This window comes from Neomonachus schauinslandi, chromosome 8 (assembly GCF_002201575.2).
Source record: "Neomonachus schauinslandi chromosome 8, ASM220157v2, whole genome shotgun sequence".
Lineage (NCBI taxonomy): Eukaryota > Metazoa > Chordata > Mammalia > Carnivora > Phocidae > Neomonachus > Neomonachus schauinslandi.
In genome coordinates this window covers 54,125,747-54,151,037 of record NC_058410.1, presented here as the reverse complement: position 1 = coordinate 54,151,037, position 25,291 = coordinate 54,125,747, and the positions used below count along the sequence as shown (strand labels likewise).

The 25,291-nt window shown below is 39.2% G+C and overlaps 1 protein-coding gene across 1 annotated transcript in view; it reads left to right on the top strand.

Annotated features, from left to right (window-relative positions):
- CRYBG1 (crystallin beta-gamma domain containing 1) overlaps positions 1-25,291 on the top strand; it is a 193,149-nt gene that overhangs the window by 71,865 nt on the left and 95,993 nt on the right. The window contains 1 exon segment of the mRNA XM_021693066.2: positions 11,437-11,575. Within this exon segment, the coding sequence (XP_021548741.2) occupies positions 11,437-11,575 (139 nt within the window).

Sequence of the window (25,291 nt, the reverse complement as noted above, 5' to 3'; positions counted from 1 at the left end):
TCCAGGGAACATCCTTCCCTGCCTCTTCCTAGCTTCTGGTTGCTGCCAGCAATCCTTTTGTTTGTTGGCTGGCAGCTGTGTCCCTCCAGTCCCTGCCTCCACCGTCCCATAGCCTTCTTCCTTCTGTAGCTGCGTGTGTCTGAGTCTTTGTGTCCCTCTCCTAAAAGGACACCAGTCATTGGATTCGAGCCCACCTGAATCCAGGTTAACTTCATCTGAATTTAACTGATTACATCTGCAAAGACCCTATTTCAAATAAGGTTACATTCTAAGGCTCTAGGGGGACGTGAATGTTGAGGGGACATTATTCATCCCAGTACACATAGTAAGTGAATGGTTCTCTCCCATTATTTAGTTTTATTAGATCACTTTTCTGTTTAACAGTTGATATGGAACCACAAGAAAATCCTGGGATCAGTAGTGAGGAGGCAAAGGGAGAAAACACAGAGAGAGTCGGGGTGGGGGAGGTGTATGGAAACAATGTCAGATCCCACCCCTGTGCCCACCGCTGGTCCTATAACCAGATAAATAGTGAATCCATATGTTTTGCTTTCTCAGGAACTTGTTTGCATTTGAAGTGGAGAATCCAAGTGTTAAGTTGATCAGTATCTTCCTTTTCTATTACTAACACATATAAACTAGCTGATGGTTAAGTGAAATGATAAAATGAGTAATCGGGGCGCAACTGGGTGGCTCAGTCAGTTCAGCTTCTGACTTCTGCTCAGGTCAGGATCTCAGGGTCCTGGGAGCCAGCGCCGCATCAAGTTCCCTGCTCACCTAGGAATCTGGTTCTCCCTCTGCCCTTCCCCCTGCTGTGCTTGCACTCTCTCTCTCTCTCTCTCTCAAATAAATAAAATCATTGAAAAAAATGAGTAATCCTTTGGAATGATTCAGGTGATGATTCGATGTCAAATCTTTTTGGTTTTCAAAAAATACGTTATATTAATTAATGGTAATTGCAATTATATTATTTTCTCATATTTGAAATCCAATGACGAGTTGTAACTGCTAAATTTGGGAGGGAGAGAAAATACTTCACTTCGACTATTTCCTAAATAGAGGGAAACCCTAAGATTCTATTATTTTAAAGGGAAGAAAGGATGACAGATGGGGGAGTTAATTTTGCTAATAACATCATTTTGATTCTTTTTAGTAAAAAGCAATTGTAGAAGCTGGGAAAATGCCAGTAGCCTTTTTCTTCCATTATAAGTAATATGGCAAATAAAAAATCTTAATGAAATTTATGTATCTACTGTTTAATTTTATGAATTGCTCATTTTTGAAGAATGTGTGATATGTCCCACTATTATCTGCTTTATAAAACACAAGTTTCTTTCCTTTTTAAAGTATTAACAATATTTAAAATGTTTTTATTAAAAGAAGTATGAAAATATTTTTTAAGGAAGAAAATGAATATAGTTGTTCTTTCTTTCTGTTAACTTGTGCCTGATATCCACGAATATTGTGAGAGTTCCTACCTTCATCTTGAGTGCAGAAGTAAAGATCTCCTGGGTACACACAGCTTGTTGAATCACATATCCTCATTCTACATGATGAGATGACTCTCCCTACTTTAAAATTCTATTAAACAAAATAAATACTTTCTTGGAGTAGAATGTTTTGTGGTTTAGTGATGCAACTCTTTTTCAGTGCTAGAAGCCTGGGTCCTCAATCAGTCAGTGCCACAAGAAAAAACTTGTTTTATGTCATCCCTGATCAAAAACAAAAAGGTGGGGGGAGGGGGTGCCTGGCTGGCACAGTCAGTTGAGCGTCCAACTCTTGGTTTCGAGTCGGGTGGTGATCTCTGGGTCATGGGATTGAGCTTGGCGTCGGGCTCTGCACTGGGCGTGGAGCCTGCTTGAGATTCTCTCTGTCTCCCTCCCTCTGCCCCTCCCACTCATGCTCTCTCTCTCTCTCTCAAATAAATGAATCTTAAAAATAAAAAGGAGGTATTTATTTTATACCCACTCAGTAACTGAGTGAAGGTTATAGGCCTAGAAGATGATATGGTTCTTAACTCCTAAAAAGCCCATAACTGAAATGAGGAAATAATGTATGTTCACAGAAAACCTGATGTGAACACTTAACAAAGAGTGCTAGGTTGGACCTTATTTGACTGGTTTTGACCTATAAAAATGTTACTTCATAGCATTCAGCCTAAAAGTTCACAACCAGTTACTGTCACTCACCTGAACTTTGCACGTCCTTTAGTCCTTTACTTATGAAGAGCTGTTGTGCCCAGAGGCCTGTCCTGAGCGGAGGAAGTGTGGGGCCAGCAGCGTTTCCCTAGGAGAACTGCACGTTTATGCACCTGCGGTGTTCCCGCTTTTCTTCTGCCTTCTCCTGTCTCTCCTTGGCTGGCTACATTACGTCCACATGTGGGAATTTTCTTTCCTCCTAAGCATATCCTCACTTTATTTGGAATACTTTCCTTTTTTCCTCCTTCTTTCCGCTCTTGGCCAAAGGAAACTCTCTCCCTTCTCCCTCGCTTCCCTTCCTTCCTTTTTTTCTTTGCATTCTTTGCGTCTCTTTTCATTCTACTGTGAATCGTGATCTCACAGTTGATGGGTGTAAGGCCCAAGAGCAAAGCTAGTGATACAACCATATGAGGAAAAGAGAAAAGTACAAATTTTGTTGTGAAACAGTAATAGTCTAGATCTGGTAACAATAAAAGCCCTATAAAGTCACTTTATAATCTCTGAAAAGTTCTCTAACCATTAACTCTTTTTCATTGAATGTGTTTTTTCTCAATAATCCCTATCCCAAAAAGAAAATAATCTGTACTTGAGAGAAAGAAATACTATTTCTTTTTTTTTTTAAGGTTTTATTTATTTATTTGAGAGAGAGAGAGCATGAGCAGGGGGAGGGGCAGAGGGAGAAGCAGACTCCCCACTGATCACGGAGCCCGATGCAGGGCTTCATCCCTGGACCCCGGGATCATGACCTGAGCCGAAGGCAGATGCTTAAACAACTGAGCCACCCAGGCACCCCAAGAAATACTATTTCTAAGGCTGTTTTATTGCTTTCTTGTTTTTTAAACCAATTCATATTAGCAATCTTTTCCTTTATTTCTTTTCTTTTCTTTCTTTTTTTTTTGCTATGGTATACTGTTTTAGCTACATGAAATTGACTTTTCATGTAGCTTATCTGGGAATCAAACTACCATTTATAATATTGTACTTACAAGATAATAAGTCAGTTACCTTAAAAAAAAAGTTTTGGAACACAACCCATTGGTCAGTTGGGATTTCCTTTAGTATAAACTGGATACCTCAGGGGGAAAGAAACCCAAGATTCATTATAATCAGAAGTGTACTAGAGGAAATGAAGTTTGAAATTAGACTTAGTAGAATTTGATAGCCTGAGATTGCCAAGAGGAGAGGGGAAAGAATAAATAGGAAACCTGAGCAAAGAATAAATAATGAAACCAGTTGTGCATAAGGGAAGAGCGAACAAATCTCTCTGACCACAACTGAGGGAAGGATGGGGTTGGAGTGGCAGTGGAGTACCCCTTAGCGGGGAATTCGGAGCTTGTTACTAGCATCTCTGTAAGGACAAATTTATTAAGCTAGATGGAGAGTAGTGATAACTTCTTACACCATAGAGGAATTCAATTCATGGGCGCCAAGAGTATATGTATCAGTCTATTCTCAGATTCATCTTCTCATTGTCGTCAGTCAGCAAATCTGTATCCCTCATGTGTCTGTAATATGTTTTGCATTATTACTTCTTGTTAGAAATGATTTTTAATTAGAGTTTTCTTTTGCAACATTAGCACCAGTTAAAGATACTAATTGAACTCATCATTAACTAAATGATGACAATTCTAGTCACCACCAAAGGACATATCTAGGAGGCCTTAAGCAAATCTGTTCTCTTATAAAGTTTACCTATGTGGTGCAGGTGGATGGGGGAAGCCAAAGATGTAATTCAGACAAATTATGTACTAATTACTAATCATTTTACATTAATCATTGAACACCTGCCAGGTATTTGGAAATTGAGGAAGTCAAAAATGATGAGATTGACAGCTGAAATTGGAAACTAATGTAAAAACTAACATCTGTAAGAGTTATCTTGAAAAAGTAAAAAAAAGAAAGACTTTTTATATTTTAAAATAATTTCTTTAGTTTTCATACTATCATCAAAGGGCATTTACTATAAGCACCATACTGTGTGTGAAAATGTTTTATATGTCTTACAAGTAACATTTAAAGACTCAATCCTCACTTTTAGGTTTATAAGATTTATAGACCACTGTATGGTAAGAATATATTGAGTAGAGCCTTTAAATCTCTGAATAGCTGTGAGGATTTTGAGAGTATCTGATCTGTAAGAAAAGTAGATATTTGTGAGTTCAGGAAATACAGTAAATGCTGAAACTTTTTGATACAGGAAAAATTACAATTTATCTTGAAACTCTTTGATTCTAAAGTTGCTATAGTGTAATAACACTTGCAGCAATGCAATTATTATCAAAGCTCAAGTTTGGTGAAGATAATTCTTTGAGTGCCTGGAAGGGCTAACTTAGGCAGACAAGTTTGGTGCCCGGTTCTTCAGGGACCCTAGAGTTTCATACATTCTTACTAACTGTGGTTGGCACCAGAGTCATTTTGGATTATTGAGCTAAGGTGTGGCAAAGGTAAACAAAGGAAGCAGATGATACACAGGAAAGTTGCTATAAAGTCAACTTCAGAGTGTGTGACATCGACATAGACTTCTGGAAAATAACAGATGGACCAGCCTAGCTGCAACTATCGTGGTTAGGAAGAGGTGCTTTTGAACCAAAGCTTTATACTGACATTATTTGAAATAGTCATCAACAACATAGGCTCTACAGGCAGCCGCTGTGGTCATGAGTCATGCCATCTTTGCAGAAAGGGCTTTGTGTTCACTCACCCAGTAAACCCTAACTGAACATCTGTGATGTGACAGATGTGGTTATATGCCATGGCAAAAACAGAGAATCATACACACGAGCTCCGTAAGGAGCTTACTCTCTGAGATAAAAGAACTTACTCTGTGAGAGAAAGAGCCGTCAACGATTATAACGAGAGTACAATATAGCAAAACTGCCTGTAAGGTAGGGTGTGTAAGGGAGCTTAGTTTGAAAAGGTAGACTGGATCCAGAAGATGGAAGAGCTTGAATGCTGGACTTTTTATTCTATACCCAGTGCCCAACCATCTAATGGCTTTCAAATAAGAGAATACATTAGAAAGATCCATCTGTTTGTAATGTTAAAGCAGGTTGGAGGATGCAGAAGAGACTAGGTAGGAGAGGATACCTGGAAGGCTCTCTAAACTGAAAAGATAATGAAGTTGGACTAGGATATTGGTCAAATGAATGGACAAGGGTTTCATGTATTTATACCCCATCACGTCTTCCTCCAAAGGATTTACAGTGTATATCCAATTAACAATGTAAAGATAAAGATCAGGAAACTAAAAGAATAATAATGTGATAAGACCAGAAAGACAATGACTTAACAGAATTATACATTCACAAAGTTCTGTATGATCACTAAAATTGATTTGCAATCAGTTACATCATCCCACTGTCTGAAAGACAGCAGGTGAGGAAAAGAAAAGCTTTTTTTTGGCACTTAAAAATGAGAGAAATTTCTCTTTTCAGGCCCCATAGAGAGACTATTAAGTGAGATGGTGACTAACACCCTTCTCAGCTTCCCTGCAATGTGTACAACAAAGAGTTCTTATGGGGCTGCGTCTTTAGTGTCTCTCAAAGCAAGCTCAGGTGTGGTGACAAAGGGCCCCTTGACCAGTGGTCAGAGGTGGGGTGATGGGAGCAGGAGAGCCCAGGGATGACTCCCCAGCGTTGCCCATGGTGATTTAGGATTGGTTTCTACACTTGTATCTATAATCATATTCTGCCAGGCTTCTTGCTCCTTGCCCGCCCCATGGTAATATAATCACCACTAGCTTTGCTTTGTGTTGCAAAGGATAGCAATTTTAAAAACTCTCTCTTGCATTATTAATTTGTTATTTATGAGCTTAGGAAGGTCATTAGACAGTCTTTCTTTGGGGATTAGATATACCATCAAAAGAAAAGCTACATTTGCTCTTCTCTGCCATTAGGTTATAGGAACTTGAATAGCCTTAAAAGAAAAATACCAGCAATCAAGAAAATTTCTTTTATATTTTAACAATGAAATTGTCCAACTTGAATGTTATAAACAGAAGTTGAAAAAAAAATACCACGATCTTTGGTTCCTCTAAGTGGGTGAGTGTGCAATCATGCATAAAACATGAGTCTCCTACTGAACCTGAGCCTTTCCTTGAGACACAGACCTCAGTTTGTCAGTTCTCCTGGGGTTTGGGACAGTTATTCCCCAGGTTGTTTTGGTCCCCTGTCCTCTTTGCTCTTGCCCAGAATGAGATCCTTCCTTCCTCTGGGATCGCCAATAATGAAGCCAAACTTTGTTGAGCCCAGTCTGGTTCTAGGTGGGCTTCATAGTTTCTTGATCATGGAGAGTGATCCCAGATGACCCAAATTTACAAATATTGGTTCTGAGAGAGTTTGATTAAATTTCACAGACTCTTAAATACCCAAAGCCTAGATTTCACAAAATGGAATTATTATGGCAAATGTCCCTAGGCTTTGTTGGAGAGAAGATGATCTGCATTCCAGTGGTCAGATATGACGGGAACTTGGACATTCTGCCCCACACAGCACATTGGGAGATGGTCCCAAACCTTCAAGCTGCCATTTAAAACATTGACGGGCCCAGGAGGATGGAGGCTGACTGGACCTGAGAGTGTTACTTTTTATAGAAACACTAAAAAAAAAAGGACGAGTAGACTGATGATCTTGTGCAACCAGTAGATGGCAGAGTTTCTGCATTAAAAGCTATACCATTTGCTGTTGCTCAATACTTCTATTAATGTCAGAGTATTCTTTATATAGCTAAAACTCCTAGGATGTTTTGGATTTTTAAAACTTGAATGATCATAGAAAGTTATATTTATATCTCCATCCAACTGTGATCATGAAACTCATCTGCAGAGAATTTGAAATTAGCTCTGAACTGGGAATCAGGTGGGTTCTGTACTCCCATCTCTGCCATTCTTGTTTCTATATCATTACATAGTTGAGCCTGATAAATATGCTAGCTCAAAGTGACATCTATATGATACCTAGTAAGCTGTTATGCAGGAAATGTTACCTGACATACATATGCATAATTAAAATAACTGGTACTTACTGAGCACCTACTATGTGCCAGTACTAAGCTAATAAGTATTAGCTAATTTTTATGAGCATTAGCTAATTTAATTCTCATGACAGTCTAGTTATTATCCCTATTTTGCAGATGAGGGAGCTGAGGCTTAGAGAAGTTATGTAACTCACTAAGTTCACATAGCTAATGGCTAGGCTGGTATGACTTGAAATCTGTGTGTTTACCACAGAGATATTCCATCTCCTCTTTGGCTGAGAAAATTAGAAGACTGAATATGACATTGCTTCTGAAAGAAAAATCCATCTGTAAATCTAAAACCCTTGGTTTCCAAGGTAAATAAATGTGGTTTTTGTTTGTTTGTTTTCTGGAGATAGGACAGATTTACATGGCCTTATGGTGACACTGGCATTATTTGCTCTGGGTGAGCCTTGGCATAGAAGTCAGACTTCTGGGTCCCTGCACATGGCTAATCAGCAGGCCCCCCAGTTGTGTCAGCCTCATGGTTTCTCAGAGCCATTGTCTCTTCAAATCTGCAATGAGGACTGCACCAGGTAATCTCGAGGGCCTTTTCAAGTCTAGAATGTTCCGATGGTGTGTGTCCATAATCTGAGTTGCTCAGGAAATGGTAGCTCTCTACCATTTAGAGGTTGCAGCAAAAAAACCACTACCCATACTATTATCCTGTAGTGAATTAAAATTTTTCTCTCTTTCTTCATGGCCAGGAAACTTATGTAGCTGTACAACCACTGCCTTGATTCAGAAGAATATCTGGTGTTTTAAGTGCTCATGAGGAAATAATTCAATGCAGCTGGAAGCCCCTTCAGAAACTTTGAAATCCCCATTCCAAGGCTTATTAGAACACACGAAGAATTCTTTGAGTGGACACTAGATGGCAGTACAGCATCAATTTGCACCCCGCAGTTAAACCTAAACCTTTACTTTGGTGTCACATTTTATTATTTTACATGTACATTATCTCTGAAGCAAGAATTATTAGATAAAGAGGGTCGCCTGGCTGGCTCAGTCGGTAGAACATGCGAGCCTACTTAAAAAAAAAAAGAAGAAGAAAAAGAACTATCAGATAAAGAAGCTCATTGAACTTGTTTTATATTGGGCTACATGTATTAAAATGCTTGAGGAACAACTTGATGAAGTAGACCGAATTAGGAAAACCTGAAACAGATTTATGGGAAGCAAATGAGGCTTATGCTTTAAGGGCCACTCCCAAGGCTTTAGGAGAGGTCCTAATGTTATGAAGTTTGAGAAAGTGTGCTTGAAAAAGTAAGATAGCTTGTTTTCTTTTTCTTAAAGAGGCCCCCCCAAATTATATAAGCCTCAAGCCACACAAAGCTTGGATTTGTCTGGAAAGCCTTTTGGCTTTTAACTTAGGAAAGGGTAGACAATCTTGCCATTATTAATTTCCTACCAAGTTAATCTCCAGGGAAAATGGCAATCTGGTTTTTAAAACCAAGCCAAATAAAAAAAGGAAGCAGAGAGAGTAACTGGATGAGTGGGCAAATATTGCACTTATTTATGAGTCTGAGTAAAGTGAAGGAGTTAACACTGAACCTCTTTCATTTCTGGCAACATATCTGTGCTAAAATAAGGAAAGTACAGGCTATAATTAGCAAATAAATAAATTATTCTCTGCTAAAACTCCAGACCAGTATGGCAGTGTTTGGGGGATCTTATTATTTTATTTTGTCTTTTTTTTTTTAACCCAAGAGATATTGTCCTTAATAAGAGATCAGTGGTGACTATTCACAAAGAAAACTGTACTTCCATTTACAAATCTTAACTTTCTCACCAGGGAGCCCAGCTCATCCTTTCTTATGACTACCTGTAGTCTACTCGGGAGTTAAACTAAAATTTACCCTTTGGAAAAGAAAAATTAGCCAAGTTTCCAATTGGCCTTTCCCTTTACAAACACCACTTACTAAGGTTGGCTCTTAGGCCAGGGGGATTTCTCTTGCCTCGCTCTGTGTATAACTATTATTCAGAATAAGAGTGCCCCCTTAAAGAGCCCCTATGTCCACCGGGCCTTAATACCCTTGAGAGCAGAGGGTGGGTTTGTTCATCTTGTGTACCTTGACATATGACACACACACAGAGATGTAAAAATGCTTGCTGAAAGAATGAAGCTAGATGTTGTTAAAAAGTGACCACATGGCCTAGGGACCCTCCAGCATGATTCTGGGTCTGTTATTTTTGTGTAGTATTCTGTGAAGATTGGTTTCAGCAGACAAACTTGTATAATAAGTTTGCTGTGAGTACAAGTTCCGTGGCTGACACTCTACAGAGGACCTAGAAACGCTCGTGGGGTGGCCTGAGCATCTGGGGTTGGGTGAGAAGCTGTCCTAAAGTTGAGCTCTGCTTGTGAAGCCCTCCCAGCCCACACACCCCCTGGCCTTCTTTATCTGCCCGACCCAGTTCTGGAGCCAAGTTTGAAATAATCGCGCCTGTAACCAGGTGCACAGCCGCACTGCCTGTATCTGGGTCAGGAGGAGAGAGGAGTGAGCCAACACGTCATCAGCCTCCTCCCCTCAAAGGAAGCTGAGAGGTTATTGGCTGTACTACAAACACTCAGAATTTCCTGTCTCAGAATTATGGACGGAGCAAGCACCATTCCTGGACTATTTATCGTAGTCCTCCCCTTCCTCTGGCCACTGAGAAACTAAACCTACCTTCTATTTCTTCTGTGAATTATTAAAGCCTTGGAGTTTTAGTTCTCTTTCCACTTCATTAGCATTCTTCACTCAAAGACCTTATCCTGCTCCAGTATCTTTATTCCAGCCTTAATTATACAGTTAAGAAATGTATCAATGCTTGTATCTGCTCAATTGCAGATAACAGAGAACACCCAACTCAAAATGGCTTAAAGAATAGAACATTCAGGGGCGCCTGGGTGGCTCAGTCGTTAAGCGTCTGCCTTCGGCTCAGGTCATGATCCCAGGGTCCTGGGATCGAGCCCCACATCGGGCTCCCTGCTCTGCGGGAAGCCTGCTTCTCCCTCTCCCACTCCCCCTGCTTGTGTTCCCTCTCTCACTGTGTCTCTCTCTGTCAAATAAATAAATAAAATCTTTAAAAAAAAAAAAAAAAAAGAATAGAACATTCATTACGTACCATAACAAGAACTCTAGAGCTAGGGCAGGTCTAGGATTGGTTAATCCAATTGCTCAACAATGTATTTGAAGACTCAGGCTCTCATATTTCTGTCTGCTTTCTGCTCTATCTGTTCTCCTTGGCTAATGCCACCCATGGTTCCAAGATGGCTGTCACAGTCATCATATGCAGGCAGGACACTGGCCTACAGGCAAGAACTAGTTTTTTCTGTAAGCCTTCTTTTGAGAGAAAGACCTTCCACTGATGCCTTCAGCAGACTCCCTCACATCTCATTGGCCAGACTTGCAAAAGATAACTCAGACAAAGTATAAACCATTTAGAGGGTCACACAGACATAAATCAATGGGGTAATATCAGCAAGAGAGATGTATGGACATATGCCTAAGTCAGTTACTGGCAAGGGGAACAGGACTCCAGGAATAGACTAATCACAATGGACTACTAAGCCAGAAGTGGCTTCCTCTGAGGCACATGGAAGATGGCTATCTGAACAAAATCAGGGTTACTAGTGAAGAAAAAGTACATGTGGGGTTGGGGTGGGAGGGGGGGAAGTGTCTGGGAGTTTGGATAAAGGAAATGGTTTTGGGTAGGAAACCACCAGGGTTGACTAGAACACTCTGCCTTCATTGGTTTCCATTTCTTTTAACTCTAATAAATATTAATCCTGGGAATGATTCCTTTTCCCTGGCATAGCCTAGATCTTTCTCCTAATGGATTTAGTTCCTACTTTATTTCCAATGTTCAGGAAATGTACAAATATCTTTTCTTAAGAGTGATGACAGTAGAGCAACCAAGAAATCGTAAAATGAAATTGGATTGCCCAAACCTATCTGTAAGTGCTAATTATCTACCTATCTAGCTCTGATTTGTTGTCTGCATAGGGTTTAAAAGAATTCTGTGGGCCACATGGCGAAGTCCTCATGGTTTATCCCTAAATGTGTATGAGAGTACCAAATTATCTACAACCCCGTGTAGGTTTTGAAGAATGATCTTGGCTAATTGGAAATAACAGACAGAAATGTGCCTTTGGGTTTCTTGAGTTTCCAGAGTTCTTGATAGGTTATTGACATAACTATGTTTGCATTCTTTTTTTTTTTAATGTTTCCATTCTTTACAGAGCTTTGGAGGTAGTGGATGGAGGCCATGTGGCTCCAGAGTGCCAGAGATTTGCATTGCATGGTGGGGAATCCCAGCTCCTTCACACCACAGCTGAGGTGCCTGGCCCTTTACCTCTGGAACCTGGAATGTTTAAAAAGGTAATGCTTCATTTCCAATATTTGGCTCCCAGGAATAAACACTTTAGTGAATTAAAACATGGTAAAATAACCCTTGCCTGATTGAAAAACATACTTAAAATGAATGTAAATTGTAAAAAGGGCATTATATATCAAAGCACCATGATAAATAATGAGTCTCAAGGGATGAGTGTGAATCTTTGCTCTATGCTGCCTTCAGACGTTCTTCCTCATTGTCATGAGTGCCTTTTGCCTGCCTTTTTTCTTTTTGCACAGACTGTGTTTCAACTCAAAGGCATACAAAGTAAATAGGACATCAGTATTTGGAATGCCCATAAAAAGCGTTTCTATTACTTCATACTGCAAGGATTTTAGAGATGGTATTATATCAACAGTTACTTCTTGATATCTAGATGTTTGCATAGAAAGTTCTGACTCAACTGTATTGCCTTAAAAAAAAAAAAAAGAGCTTTCCCCAGTGTGGGAGATAGAGAAGTGTATGCATGTTAACCGCATTCAATCACTCATAAAAGGATATTACTCACGTACTTGTCTGAGGCAAGAAAGCACAATGATGTCTTTAGTCATAGTGTGAGAGCTGGTGGAGCCGCCAGGCTTTGAAGGTTGTACAATACATTTCTTGTTACAACCCACTTCTGTAAGATCAGTGAGTGTTAGTAGTGAAAGATATTTTGTTGTAAGAGAAATCCTCCCCCCACTAAAAAGAAATTTGCTTTAGTAATGCTGTATACTAAAAGTTAATTATTAGTGCAAGATGAAAAGTTTTGGAGATGGGATGCACAACAGTGTGAAGATACTTAATGGTACTGAACTGTATATTTAAAATGCTTAAGATGGTAAATTTTGTCTTATGTGTATTTTACCACAATTTAGAATAAAAAAATTTAAAAATTACTTAGTGATGAAAGCAGTAAAAAAAGGACAGGATGAGATTGTTAGTTCATATTTTATGTTTTATTAGAACATGATAAAAGTAGGGAGGGAGGGGCTCCTGGGTGGCTCAGTGGTTTAAGCACCTGCCTTCAGTTCAGGTCTCTGACCCCAGGGTCCTGGGATCGAGCCCTGCAGTGGGCTCTCCTCTCAGCGGGAAGTCTGCTTCTCCCTCTCCCTTTGCCCCTCCCCCAGGCTCATGCTCACTCTCTCTTTCTCTCTCTCAAATAAATAAATGAAATCTTTAAAAAAAAAAAAAGTAGGTAGGGAAATGCAATAGAGAAGCTTGTAACTCAAAACAGCATAACATCAGAGTATCTGAAGTATAAAATTAACTTTTATAAAACATTAAAATAAAAAAATCAAATTTAAATTTTAAAAATTAAATAAACCTAGCTTACTGTATATTATATTTATCTTCAAACTGGTTTCACATTTTGTCCTTCTTTCTTTATAAGAAATAGTTTATAACTGTAAACAAAACCTAATAAATCTAGTTACTAGTCCTAGCTAGAGTTTCAGGTTGTTTCCTACATTTGTCCTTTTGTCCTTTAATAACTCAAAATAAAAATAATTGTGTACGTATCACGCCATTAACTCTCCTGTGATGTTTCCTCAAGTCCAGGAAACAATAGGCCGCAGCATTCAGAGCTGGGGCACAAAACAGATCCCCTCAGAGGGATGGCCCTTCTCCCATGGTCCACGGCCCAAAGACAGTCCTGTCTTCTTCACAGTGCTGATATACCATCTGGACATGGTCTCTCGGCACTTCCTTGCTCTCCTGGACTATGGTCAGGGAGCCCTGAGCATGGGGCAGCCCACAGGGAGAGACCCCAAGGCCAATCCAGAGTGCTCAGTACTGTGAGGGTGGGCAGGGACAAGGAGGCTTGCAGCTAGAGACAGGTGAACTGGGGACCCAGTGTAGCAGGGAGCCAGAGTGGAGAGAGAAGGGCAAGAAGGTAAAGAAAGTGGCAAAAGCAGACTGTCATTCTGGCTACACCGTCTCCAAGGGTCACCTGAGATGGGCTCAGCCAGGCACCACCTGAAACTCTCTACTTGGCTCACACGTTCTCCCTGAGAGGTGGCCAAATACCCACAACAGGAAAGACTGCCTCCGAGATCCCCTTCTGGGTCTGCCTGTTGTCTGTCTGTCTGTCTCTCTCTCTGGCCCTCTCCCTCCATCTCCCTGCCCTTTCTCCCCCTCCACCATCTCTCTTTCTTACTCCTGCTCTCTCTGGGCTCTGGCTCTCTTGATCTTTCTCATCTGCATAGTCTAGTAGGCCTGAAAGAAAGGGAGAAGCAGGAGAACAGACTTTCTCTTCCCTGCCGATGTGTTCCCAACTTTGTCTCTCAAGATCATGGCTGAGAGGAGTCGGTGGATCATTCTCAAAAGTGCAAGACATCCCCCTGCACTGGCTTGGCCAGTATCACTGGGAAACAAAAATTAACTCCACTTAGATTCTGGGTGGTTCGTACCTACTATGAGTGCCTGTGTGCCAGGCACTTCCCATACTTTCCAAAGTACCGTTCTCTTAGTCTGCTCTGCAATGAGCCTCTCATTCTTTGGAGAATCAGCACATTTATTAGGCTGGTGAATCAGGACCACCCCTGGTCTCTTTCCCAGGCAAAAGGCCATAAATTCTTCTTAAGATTCCTGAGTTGATCTAGCCCTCTTGGTTATATGTATTTATTCAAACAAGTGTTGAAATTTTCATTTGCATTGAAATTAAGCAATTTGCCTTTCCCCAAACAACCAGTATTTATTCATTCTCTATATTTGTTCTGTACATTTTGTTACTGCATTTGTTTATTTAAAATGCTGTTAAAATTCCTTAGACGTTCCTTAAAGATGACAATACTATATTGAATCCTTCAATCAAAATAAGAAGATATTTACTCTACCTGCTTGTGTAAACAGAAATATGGATTTATAATTACAAAGATAGTATTGCCTCTCTAACGCATATAAACATCAAGTAGAGAAAAAAGCATAACAAAAATCAAAATAGAATATTACTAGAATTCAAATCTTAGATGGGAAAAATCACCAGGGATTTTATATTTATTTGTACAAAACAATCTTTCCTTTAAATGGCCGCATAAAATCTTTAGTCCATTTTACAGCAGAAGATATGTTTATTTTCTTTGCATATAAGAGAGGATTAACATTGTAGATTATTATGTGTTTTGTAATATTTATGTACCTACACTTATGTTATATTTTCTGCTTACTTTATTTCGTTAGTGAAAATGTCTTAATTCCACTACATGGAGGTATTTCTGGGACATGAAGGAACACTCTTTATTAATTAAAGCATTTTTAAAAAAGAATAGAACAAGTTGCTGAGCAATGTATTGTTATTTAAAATCAGTGTCTTCAAAGGAGGCAATTACCTTAAAGAGAATTTCTATGATTTCTAGTACAAATATCATTTAATCCTTTTTCAATTGTAGTCACTTATTTTGATCTAGAAAATTGTATGTGACTATAATGATTATAGGTAAAATTTTAATCATCTGGAGCCAAGTTCAAACAAGTAAAATGGAATAAACAGGTACGGCAATTATTTGATTAATTCAAGCAAAAAACTATTTTGCTTTAACCATTTGGATTCTTTCATTCTTGATGACCTGGATAAAACTTCTATTTCCCATTATCCATATGTGTGTGTGCATATGTACTTTTTAAAAGATAAAATAAGCCCCTGCCCCCCTCAAAAAAAAAAAAAAGGATAACTATAATCGATAGAAGAGAAGAAGTCTTGCCAAATCAGTATTGTTCCTTCAGAAGTCACTTGTACAGATTTCGACTCTTGTCAATGTTTCTCTGCCCCATCATTCAGGAAACATCCGCGAATCTCTAATCTCACTCTTTGAGACTGGGATGCTCCCAAATCATTGAAACAGACAGGTATCTGCTTTAGTCTCAGCTCTCTCAGAGATGGTTCTACCACAATCACTTTTGACAGCTTTTTTATTGCCTAATTCATCTTATAATTGTTAAAGTGGAGCATCTTTCAGTGTCCAGCCTGGTTATTCTAGTTTAGTCAAGAAGTGTAACAATCCAATTTAACAGGCATTGGTTGAGGTAGAAAAGAAGAAAAAACTGTTTTCTAACACTTTCATTTTCCATGGTGGTTGAGCACTTTGAGAGGGGATGCCGCATTTCCCTACCCACCTCATGCTTTCTCCTCTCTCTCTCTCCAGCCACTCCACATGGGTCCACTGATTTTGCTGTGAATGCTCAGTCCCCAGCTTTACTTCATTTCTTAGGCCAGACCAAGTTCAAAATATGAAGGACTTAAGAGACTTGTTCACTCCACCCCCACCCTGCTTCATCCCACAGAACATCATATGGTGTCTTGTCCACTGTTGGCTTGGCTTAGGACACAGTACATGAACATTGATCACAGGGCTCACACATTTTGTCTCAAGGCACCCAGGCTGCTAATCTCACCAAGGACAGTTCTAAAATCATCATGCAAAAAGTAGGACCTTCCAAATTCTGAAGTCTAACCTCTCCAACCCTCACCCCGAGACTGAAGTTACTGAGGTTAGACCAAGTTTAGACCATCCCAATAGTGACTTACTTAAAGGACTTATGAGTATCATCCATCCATTCCAACACTACATTTCACCTTCCAATTGGCACTTTACCTCAAACCACCTGTGCCATCTGGTGTTGTGAATAGAGGCTGCTGAGCCCTTGGGCCTTCCTTGTCCCAAATGCCTGCTTTTTTTTTTTTTTTTTTTTTTGTCAGAGAGAGACACAGCGAGAGAGGGAACACAAGCAGGGGGGAACGGGAGAGGGAGAAGTAGGCTTCCCGCTGAGCAGGGAGCCCGACTCAGGGCTCGATCCCAGGACCCTGGGATCATGACCGGAGCCGAAGGCAGATGCTTAATGACTGGGCCACCCAAGCACCCCCCAAATGTCTGCTTTCATCACTAGTCAGATCTCACTATCCTTCCACCCCACCTCACCCTAGGACCTGTCCTATCCATGCAGGTAGGTCTACTGCTGAGCTCCAATCTCTCACCCTTATCAGACCAACTGCCTGGCAAGAGTCTCTCTGTATTCTATCAGTACTGATCTAAAAGTCTAGATATACTGTTAGAAAACAAAATTAAAGATAGAGAACAATGTGTATGGCATGTTTCATTTTGTGCAAAAGTTAGGGGATTAGAATAAATGTTTTTGCTTGTAGGTTAATTAAGAAAATATAGAAGAATATGGGGCACCTGGGTGGCTTAGTCAGTTGAGCGTTTGCCTTCAGCTCAGATCACGATCCCAGGATCCTGGGATCGAGCCCCACGTTGGGCTCCCTGCTCAACAGAGAGCCTACTTCTCCTTCTCCCTCTGTTCTGCCTCCCCCCTCAACTTGTGCTCGCTCTCGCTCTCTCTCTCAAATAAATAAATTAAAAATCTTAAAAAAATGTAGAAGGACACATGCAAAACTAATTACCTGTGATAGGGGTGGGGAGAATGGCAGATAGGAGACATGGGCGGGAGAGACTTTTTGCTGTATACTTTCTCATATTTTGAATTTTGAGCTATGTGAAGGTATTGCATATTCAAAAAAATTTTAAGATAGAAGAATGAATAGGTATGATTTCAGTTATATTGTGATTAAAGTTAAATGAAAATGGTTTAGGTATGCATATGCAATTTTTATGATTCTCTGATTTGTTGTAATCTATACCAGTCCTGATTGCATTGTCTGAGGGGCTACTGTTCCTGGGTGTCCTTAGTGGGCCATTCTACTGCCTTTGCAGATATTTCTTCCCATGCCTACAGTCTTTCCATGTTTTGTCTACTTGTCTTTTAGGGTCTTGCTCAAACAGCTATTCCTTTGTGATGTCTGCCTCAGAAAAGTTGTTTATTTTTTTATTTTCCTCTTTGTGCTGCCATTTACCTTGGATGTACTCCAAACTCAGCACTTACCATACCATACTACTTTACAAGCTCCTTCCTTACTGGATTAGGAGACCCCAAGGGTCAGACTGCATTCATGTGGCTGGAACATTAGCTATACATTTTGCATGAATGAAATGCTGTATATTCACCATAAAAAAATAATAGAAAACAATGCTATTGCCAACGTGCAGCATTTCGGTTCTAGTACAAATTTCATTTTTATTTAGGCTTTCAAAAGTAGAGCAGGACTGCTCACCAAATACACGTATACATACGTACATAAATAAGCCACGTGTGGGCAGCAGAAAGAGAATGTGGCCATTTGCAGAGCGTGCATCCGCCTTCTCCTCTGCCACTTGTGCTGGGAGTTGCAGACACCAAGGGAGAGTTGGTGGCACAGGAGGTACTTCTTTGCCTCTGGAAAAGCCTGGTATTATTGGGTGTGGCTAGAGCTGCCTTTCCTACATAGGTTCCAGAGCTTGGGCATTCTACAGGCTGGAGAATGTTGCTTTAATATCCTAAGTATGGCATTACAAACAGCAGGATACGGTATACCAGCTGTTTTTCTCATCAAAGCTGAATGTCTGGCCTTGTAAGAAAAAGATTGATTGCCTGTGTATAGCTGGCTTTGGAAAAATCAGGCTATCTCTATCAATCTGTGATACCACGCATTTGAAAGTATCGTGGTCACCAGGATGAAGCAGGAAATCAGTGAGTGGTTTGTTTTTCTTTCAACCCAAATACATGTGCTGTCTTCCTTTGATGTAATGACTGTGGGTGCTGTTTATTTACATATATAAAAATAAACATAAATATATATTAGCCAGTCCATTTCCTGTATTAATCCAAACTAGAGGGCTTTGACTGTGGTAGGGTTTTCAGGGTTGTTGTTGTTTTTTAAAGTGTGATAATATGTTTATTATTTTTCTTCTAAATATTATATCTGCTTGTTGCAAAGACTTTCCAATATTCTGAAACATACAAAATAAAGACTTAAATTGTCTTATCACCTTTGAAGTTAACTAGTTTGGTGTGTATCCTTTCAGAATTTTTTCTTACACGTTTATGTAAATAGAGTTAGTCCATTTGTGCTTTTCCTACCGAAAGGGATCATACACTTCATACAATTCTCTAACTTGTTTTTTTGCTTATCAATCTTTAGGATCATCTTTCCAAGTTAGTATCTATAAACATGCCTCTTTTGAACTGCTAGGGAGTATTTCATATATATAATATAATAGGGGTACTGTTGTGTAGTTTCCCAATCTTTATTTATGGACATTTAAGTTATTTCCACTTTTTTTTTAACTAAACTCTACCCCCAACGTGGGGCTCAAACTCATGATCCTGAGATCAAGAGTTACCTGTTCTACTGAGTAAGACAGCCGGGCACCCCAACGTCCCCCTTTTTTCTTCTGTCAACAATAGTGTCTCTATGAGATTTTTTTTGGTCAGTATTTCTGTGGCATAAATTCCCTAGAAACAGAATTATTGAATGGAAAGCACACTTATTTTTAAATGTTATAGATACTATCAAATTGCCCATAAAAACTTTTATCAACCTAAGCTCCCAACCAAAGTGAATGAATGTGTCTATTTTTCTACCACTTTATAAATGTTGTATATAATCAGTCTTTTTTCTTTTGCCAATCTGTTGGTATCTCATTGTTTAAATTTGCAGTTCTTCAATTAAAAAAGAGATTGAACTCTTTTTTTTTGCTTATTGGCCATTTATATTCCTTCGGTGAATTATCTTTTCACGTTCTTTGCTTATTTTTGTATTGGATTGTTTATCTTGCTGAAGATACTGTGATAAAGTAATAATCATTGGTATTCAGAATTGATAAAAATTGTGTTCTTGTATGGGACATTTTTTTTTTAAAGATTTTATTTATTTATTTGAGAGAGAGAATGAGAGAGAGCACATGAGAGGGGGGAGGGTCAGAGGGAGAAGCAGACTCCCCGCCGAGCAGGGAGCCCGATGCGGGACTCGATCCCGGGACTCCAGGATCATGACCTGAGCCGAAGGCAGTCACTTAACCGACTGAGCCACCCAGGCGCCCTGTATGGGACATTTTAATCATTGTGTATCCTTCTTCTTCTTTTTAAATAATACAGTGTTCTGTTATCCAATTAGAGTTTAAGTTTGTTGTGTTTGTGGGGCTGGGGGTTTTGTGTGGGAGGAGCTATTAAGTAGTGAAAAACCGAAATGTTTCTCTGCCCTCACTGGAGGGGGGTTATCAGGACTGGGACTTCTGAAATGTTTTCTGGTCACGCATGCAATGGAGTTAAATGAAGTTCTCAGAAGAGTAACTGAAATGCTCTTTCCTCTCCTTCATTCCAGTTCTGCTTCTGCATATCTTTCGGTCCCTTTGTTCAAATAAATTTCTTGCACTTACTATTAAAAGTATTTACAATAGTCTTAGACTCCAAGCATCAAGGACTGAAAACATTTAAATTAAAGTCTTTGGGATTCTGTTTTCAGCTCTAGTCAAGACAGATCCATTTCCTTCAAGAATACTGGGTGGTGATCATCCTGATCAGCATGCCCAGCTTGCTGCAAGGAATCACTAATGATTGTAAAGCCTGGGGCATATACAAAGCTCTGTGTAAGTAGTAATTACTGTTATTGGTCTCTGACATCCTCAAATTTTAAACTGAATTCCTACCAGCTAATGCAGTAGAGGGGGAAATTAAAGCTCTGTGACATCATCCCCTAATAAAGAGGAGTCACTGGCCAGTGATGCTCATTTGTTTAGGTGAGGACATCGAGAGAGGATCATATCATCATTTTGGCAGGAGAGATGAAAAATTGGGGGTTTGTGTTCTTTTGAATTGATGAAGAGTTTTTTCCTAATCGTAGCAGGTCAGAAATCCCTCATTGGGGATCCCTTCTTTTGCTAAGAACAGAGGCCTGGCTGGCTGCACTCTCACAGCACTTGGGCCAGTTGGAACCAGATGTGGCTGCATCTGTAGCTCTGGACTCCACTTCCCGCTCCACTTCTTCCGCAATACGTATTACCCTCTCCTGAGGAAAATCTGAAGACCAGTCCCGTCCAGAAGCTCGATGGGGGGTCGGACCTGCTGTGGCTGTGGCTGTGGCAGGTGCCATGCATGTGCCAGTAATCGGGGCAGGAGTGTTGAGTATCGGAATAGGTGTCCTGACTCCCAAAATAGACGTGAAAACTCCAGAAACAGGGTCTATGACCAGGATCTTGCGGTAAGTCTTTGCCGAGGAAATCCTGAGTCACTGATTTGTCCAGTGTCTCTCTTATAATGTTTGAGTATGAGGTTTGTGATTGTGAATTAGTATCTATTACTGTTATGCAGGGCTAATGCCATTCTAGTCTCGTATCTTTGCAAGTGTCCTGGGCACTATTTATTAATATATTCACTTAGATACTTTTTATTTTCCTGAGTGTTGAACAGCAATTGGTTCGAGCTTAACAAGCGAAGTAAATGCCTGTGAAGGTGGCCTCTGCTGGGTACGGTGCTTGGAGACTTAGTCCTCTCTACTCTAGCCTTTTTAGAACTTCAGTGCTGGAAGAGAACCAAGCTACCTTGTCTTCTCTCAAAAGCTGCTTTCCTTTGGTTTGGGCTCATTTACCATATGCAAAGCTCTTATTTGAATCAGATATTAATAAATCACATAAAGGTGCTTTAAGAAGTGGAATGATTAGCTTAAGATTCCAGATCAACAGCTCAGAATTGCTTTTTATGTACCTGATTTGACAGGAGATGTTGTCTTAAGGTTGAAAGGTGAATCAAGGTCAACCCTGATCTTACTCATTATCCCCAGTTCCTGTTTATAAAAGCCAGTGTGTTGTTTTAGTAGTAAATCTTTTGTGCTACTTTGTAAAATGTGGGGTGGCCATCCCCACCAACCTGAGCTCTCCTTTGATGCTTATTTATCCCTCTCTTCTTCACCTATAATATTATATATTTGCTTTGTTCTCACATGATAGCTTTGAAGCTTTTGGAATGGAATGTGCAGAATGTGTAGGTCAGACTAGTTTTTGTGATGTGCTCTAAGAAAAGCATGCCCTGTACACTTCTGATCTATTGTTTTTCTTCAGAGTACTGATTACAGTATAACCCATAATTTAATGAAATAGGTAATAGATTTAAGTATATATGTGTGTATGCGTTTGTATGATTTATATACATATATAATATATATATACATATATATGTTTGTGTATTACATATACTTTTGAAGAACATCTAATGCTGACGTGACAGTTGAAAGCAGAGTAAAACATTTGAAGTTGGCAGTTCACTGACCACATCGGTCAGGTGGACCCTAGTAGCTGTTTCTTATTTCAGGACGAGTGGCGAGGGACTAGTGTATTAATTATTCTGTGTTTATTCCCATGACTATTGATTTTACTGTCATTTCTTCTTAGCAAAGCTTTGATTTCTCTCTGTCATTGCACCTGATGACTTTCTCTTTTGGAAGCGTCAGTCAAATACCATGTATAGAGAGATCAAAAATTCACTATGCATAGATTTGTGTCCCTTGCTAATTACTGATTCATTATCAGCTCCCGGGGGATATTTTTAATGACTTCTAACCAGCAACATGGAAGAAAATGTTCAGAAGAACATGGGGAAAAATAAAGATTTGAGACTGGAGGACAAACAGACAACACTAACTTAAATGCTTAGAGCATTTGGGTACCATGTGGTTCTGAGAGATCTCTGTGATTATGACAAATGCAGCCTTAAAAAAAAATTAATCTGTCCAAGGCAACCTGCATCATCTCAGTAAACAATGGACCATCTAAACTAATTCCCTGCTGACTTTGAATGAAAATCTTAGAAACCTGAACATGCTATTCACCAAGATGATCCAAATAAGAATCCTAAATAATGAGGAATTTTTCACCCATCTGCTTTTGTTTCATTAGAATCTTAAAATGAAGAATGGCTAACTTAGAAAATGAGGGAAGTAGAGAGAGTTTTTGGCATGGATGCTAAAACTCCTCATTTTAAGCATCTCCCTCTTTGTGATAATATCATTCAAACCAGCAGAGAGAACTTTGCCCTTGGATTCCCTCATAACTTTTGCCTAAAATAGCTAGGCAGAGTATCAAAATACTTCTAGGAAGTATTAACTTCTATGGGTTTAGCAATTAAGTGAAGCTCCACCAAAAGGTAAATGTTCATTCCAAATACTGATTTTTTTCCAGGTAGTTTATAAAATGACAATATATATTATAATAATGACAAATACCCTTTTAAAACCCCTCTTTGATTTTCTATTTTAAACCTGTAATAGTTGGAACTGGCTATGGTAATCTATTAAGTATCTGTGAATGCAAAAAATTATGCCTGATCAACATCTATCCCTCTCTAAAACTGAATAAATAGTATCTCATTTGTGAAGTTTCCCTGCATTCTCAGCTGATATTATCTGACATCTCTCATGTTCTCATGGAATTCTGTACCATCACATATGATTTCTCCATATTATTATTCAGAAGCCTATCTCTTCATTACTAGCATTCTCTAAGGCAGGATATTCCCCGTCTCCTTTGCACCTCATGCAGGACCTGGAATATAGAAGACACTCAATACATGGAGATGCAATGACCAGAAAATTGAACTAGACAGCACTGAATGTAGCTGAAAGACCAGAGCTCTGCTGTCAGTCTTCTTTAGGCCAGCTGCGTTAGCTTTGGTATGTTATTTATCCTCCCGGGCACCAGCTTTTATATTTGCAAATTAGGAGATGGGAGCTGGTTTAGATCGTGCTCTGTGGAGCCCTAGGGAATCCACTGAGGTGCCTCGGAGGCTGCAACAGGGAGAAAGGGATGGTTGGAAAGGTGGATGGGAGAGGAACTCAGGCTTGCAAGCTTCATGCCGTGTCCTCACTCAGGGAAGCTCACTTCTATCTGTTTTCTACATATGGCTGAATCCCTGTTACAATTTCTTTTGCATAAGATGTTTTACTGCTGAAAAAAAAATCATGATGATAACTTGACTAGATTACATATAATGTTCTTCCACCTCTAGTATCTATCATTTTATGTAACAATTTTATTAACTCATCTCATTATCATATTGCCTTTTAAAAGAAATTTTACATCACATTGCTCTCGTTAACTCCTTATTTATATGCACCACCCCATACAGGTCTTTTCTGCTCTGTATTTTACCCAGCCAACTTGTCTGTTACATCTTGTAATTACGTTTAAACCTGAAATAAGCTGATTGTCCCTACTGAATTTTCTTTAGTTTGCAGACTCACTCTTAAATTTAATGAATTGATTTGAATTTTATTTCAATCTATACGAGCAAAACAGCAACTGTGAATATCTCCTTCTGGTCATTTAAAAATTCATTGAATAAAATTATATCCAAGTTGGAATTGAGGGGGGGGCAAACGTTAAAGAAATTGATAGTTTGACTTTCCTGTGTTGCTAGCTGATATTGCAATGAGTTATCTTCTCTGCCTTCATTTTTTTAAGTAAGCTCTATGCCCAGCATGGGACTTGAACTCCTGACCCTGAGATCAAGAGTTGCATGCTCTACCGACTGAACCAGCCAGGCACCCCTCTACTTAATTTAAAAAAATTATTTGAGATCGCAAATATTTTCAAGTTTGTGAGTAAATATTCATTGACTGTCATCCAAAGTACTAAACAGAGCATCACGTATTTTCACAGCATAAATAGTAATGAAGGAATTAGTAGGTAGATTACAGGAGAAAGGGAAACAAGCACTAGAAGGTCGAAGTATACAAAATAATGAAAGAGATTCAATACCCATGTACTCAGCATTCATTCAAAGCTCACTAAAAGTCTCTAGTGCTTCTGCAATTTTAATGCTAACATTCTGCCAGTGGCTTAAGCTTTGTGCCTTTGGCACATGTGCTATTTATTTATTCATTTCATGATTGTTAATGAGGTACCTTGGGAGTTTCTCCTTTCAGTGAAAATGGAAGGGAATGAAAAGGGAATTGTTGGGAGTACCTGACTAACTCAGTCACACAAATTGCCAACAGCTTACCCTAAAACAAGCCTAAAAGGAATGACAAATTTTATTTAAGACTAAAAAATTAAAAAACAGTATATCAGTTACATTTGACACCACGTTGTTCTATCTTACAATTAAGAAAAGCATCAGAATCAGGGTGGTAGTTGAATTCGTGGGAAGATAAATCAAAATACCGTATGTTTGGTTAGAGAAAATGGTACAGAGAGAAACCTTAGGAAGTTGAACTTTCTTCAGGAATAAATGTGGGGTACGGCCCAATCTTTAAATACAGACAGAGAAAGTGTTGTAAGTTCTTGAGCAAAGAAGCATTCATGATGAATGAAATATTTCAGAGGTAGTGTCATTGATATTCTTGGTGTGATGGAAAGCTGGGGTTTAGGGAAATAAAAAACTGTGATCACAGATGGGGACTAGAATTTCAGAAACCGCCCAAGAGGCTGTTATAACAGTATGGGGTTGTATTAAAGTAGAGGCTGTTGAATGGGCTGAGGTCAAGAAATTCAATGATAGATTATATGTAGGAGCAAAAGTGGATGGAATAAAAAAGATTCTAAGGTTTTTAGTTTAGGAGGCTTTAAAAAAATGATGTTTCTGGTGGCAAGTAAAATTCTTCAGAAAGGAAGACTGCTTGCAAGAAAAATCAATTTGTTCTTTTTAGAAAATGTTGACTTTGAAGTAGTAACTTGAAAACCAGGTAGAAAGTTTTAGAGTAACAGAAAAAGCAGTACAGAGAAATAGACCTGAGATAACATCAGAACAAATTAGAAGCTGAAAACTTTCCAAGTTTTCTTTCTTTCTTTTTTCTTTTTCTTTTTCTTTCTTTCTTTCTTTCTTTCTTTCTTTCTTTCTTTCTTTCTTTCTTTCTTTCT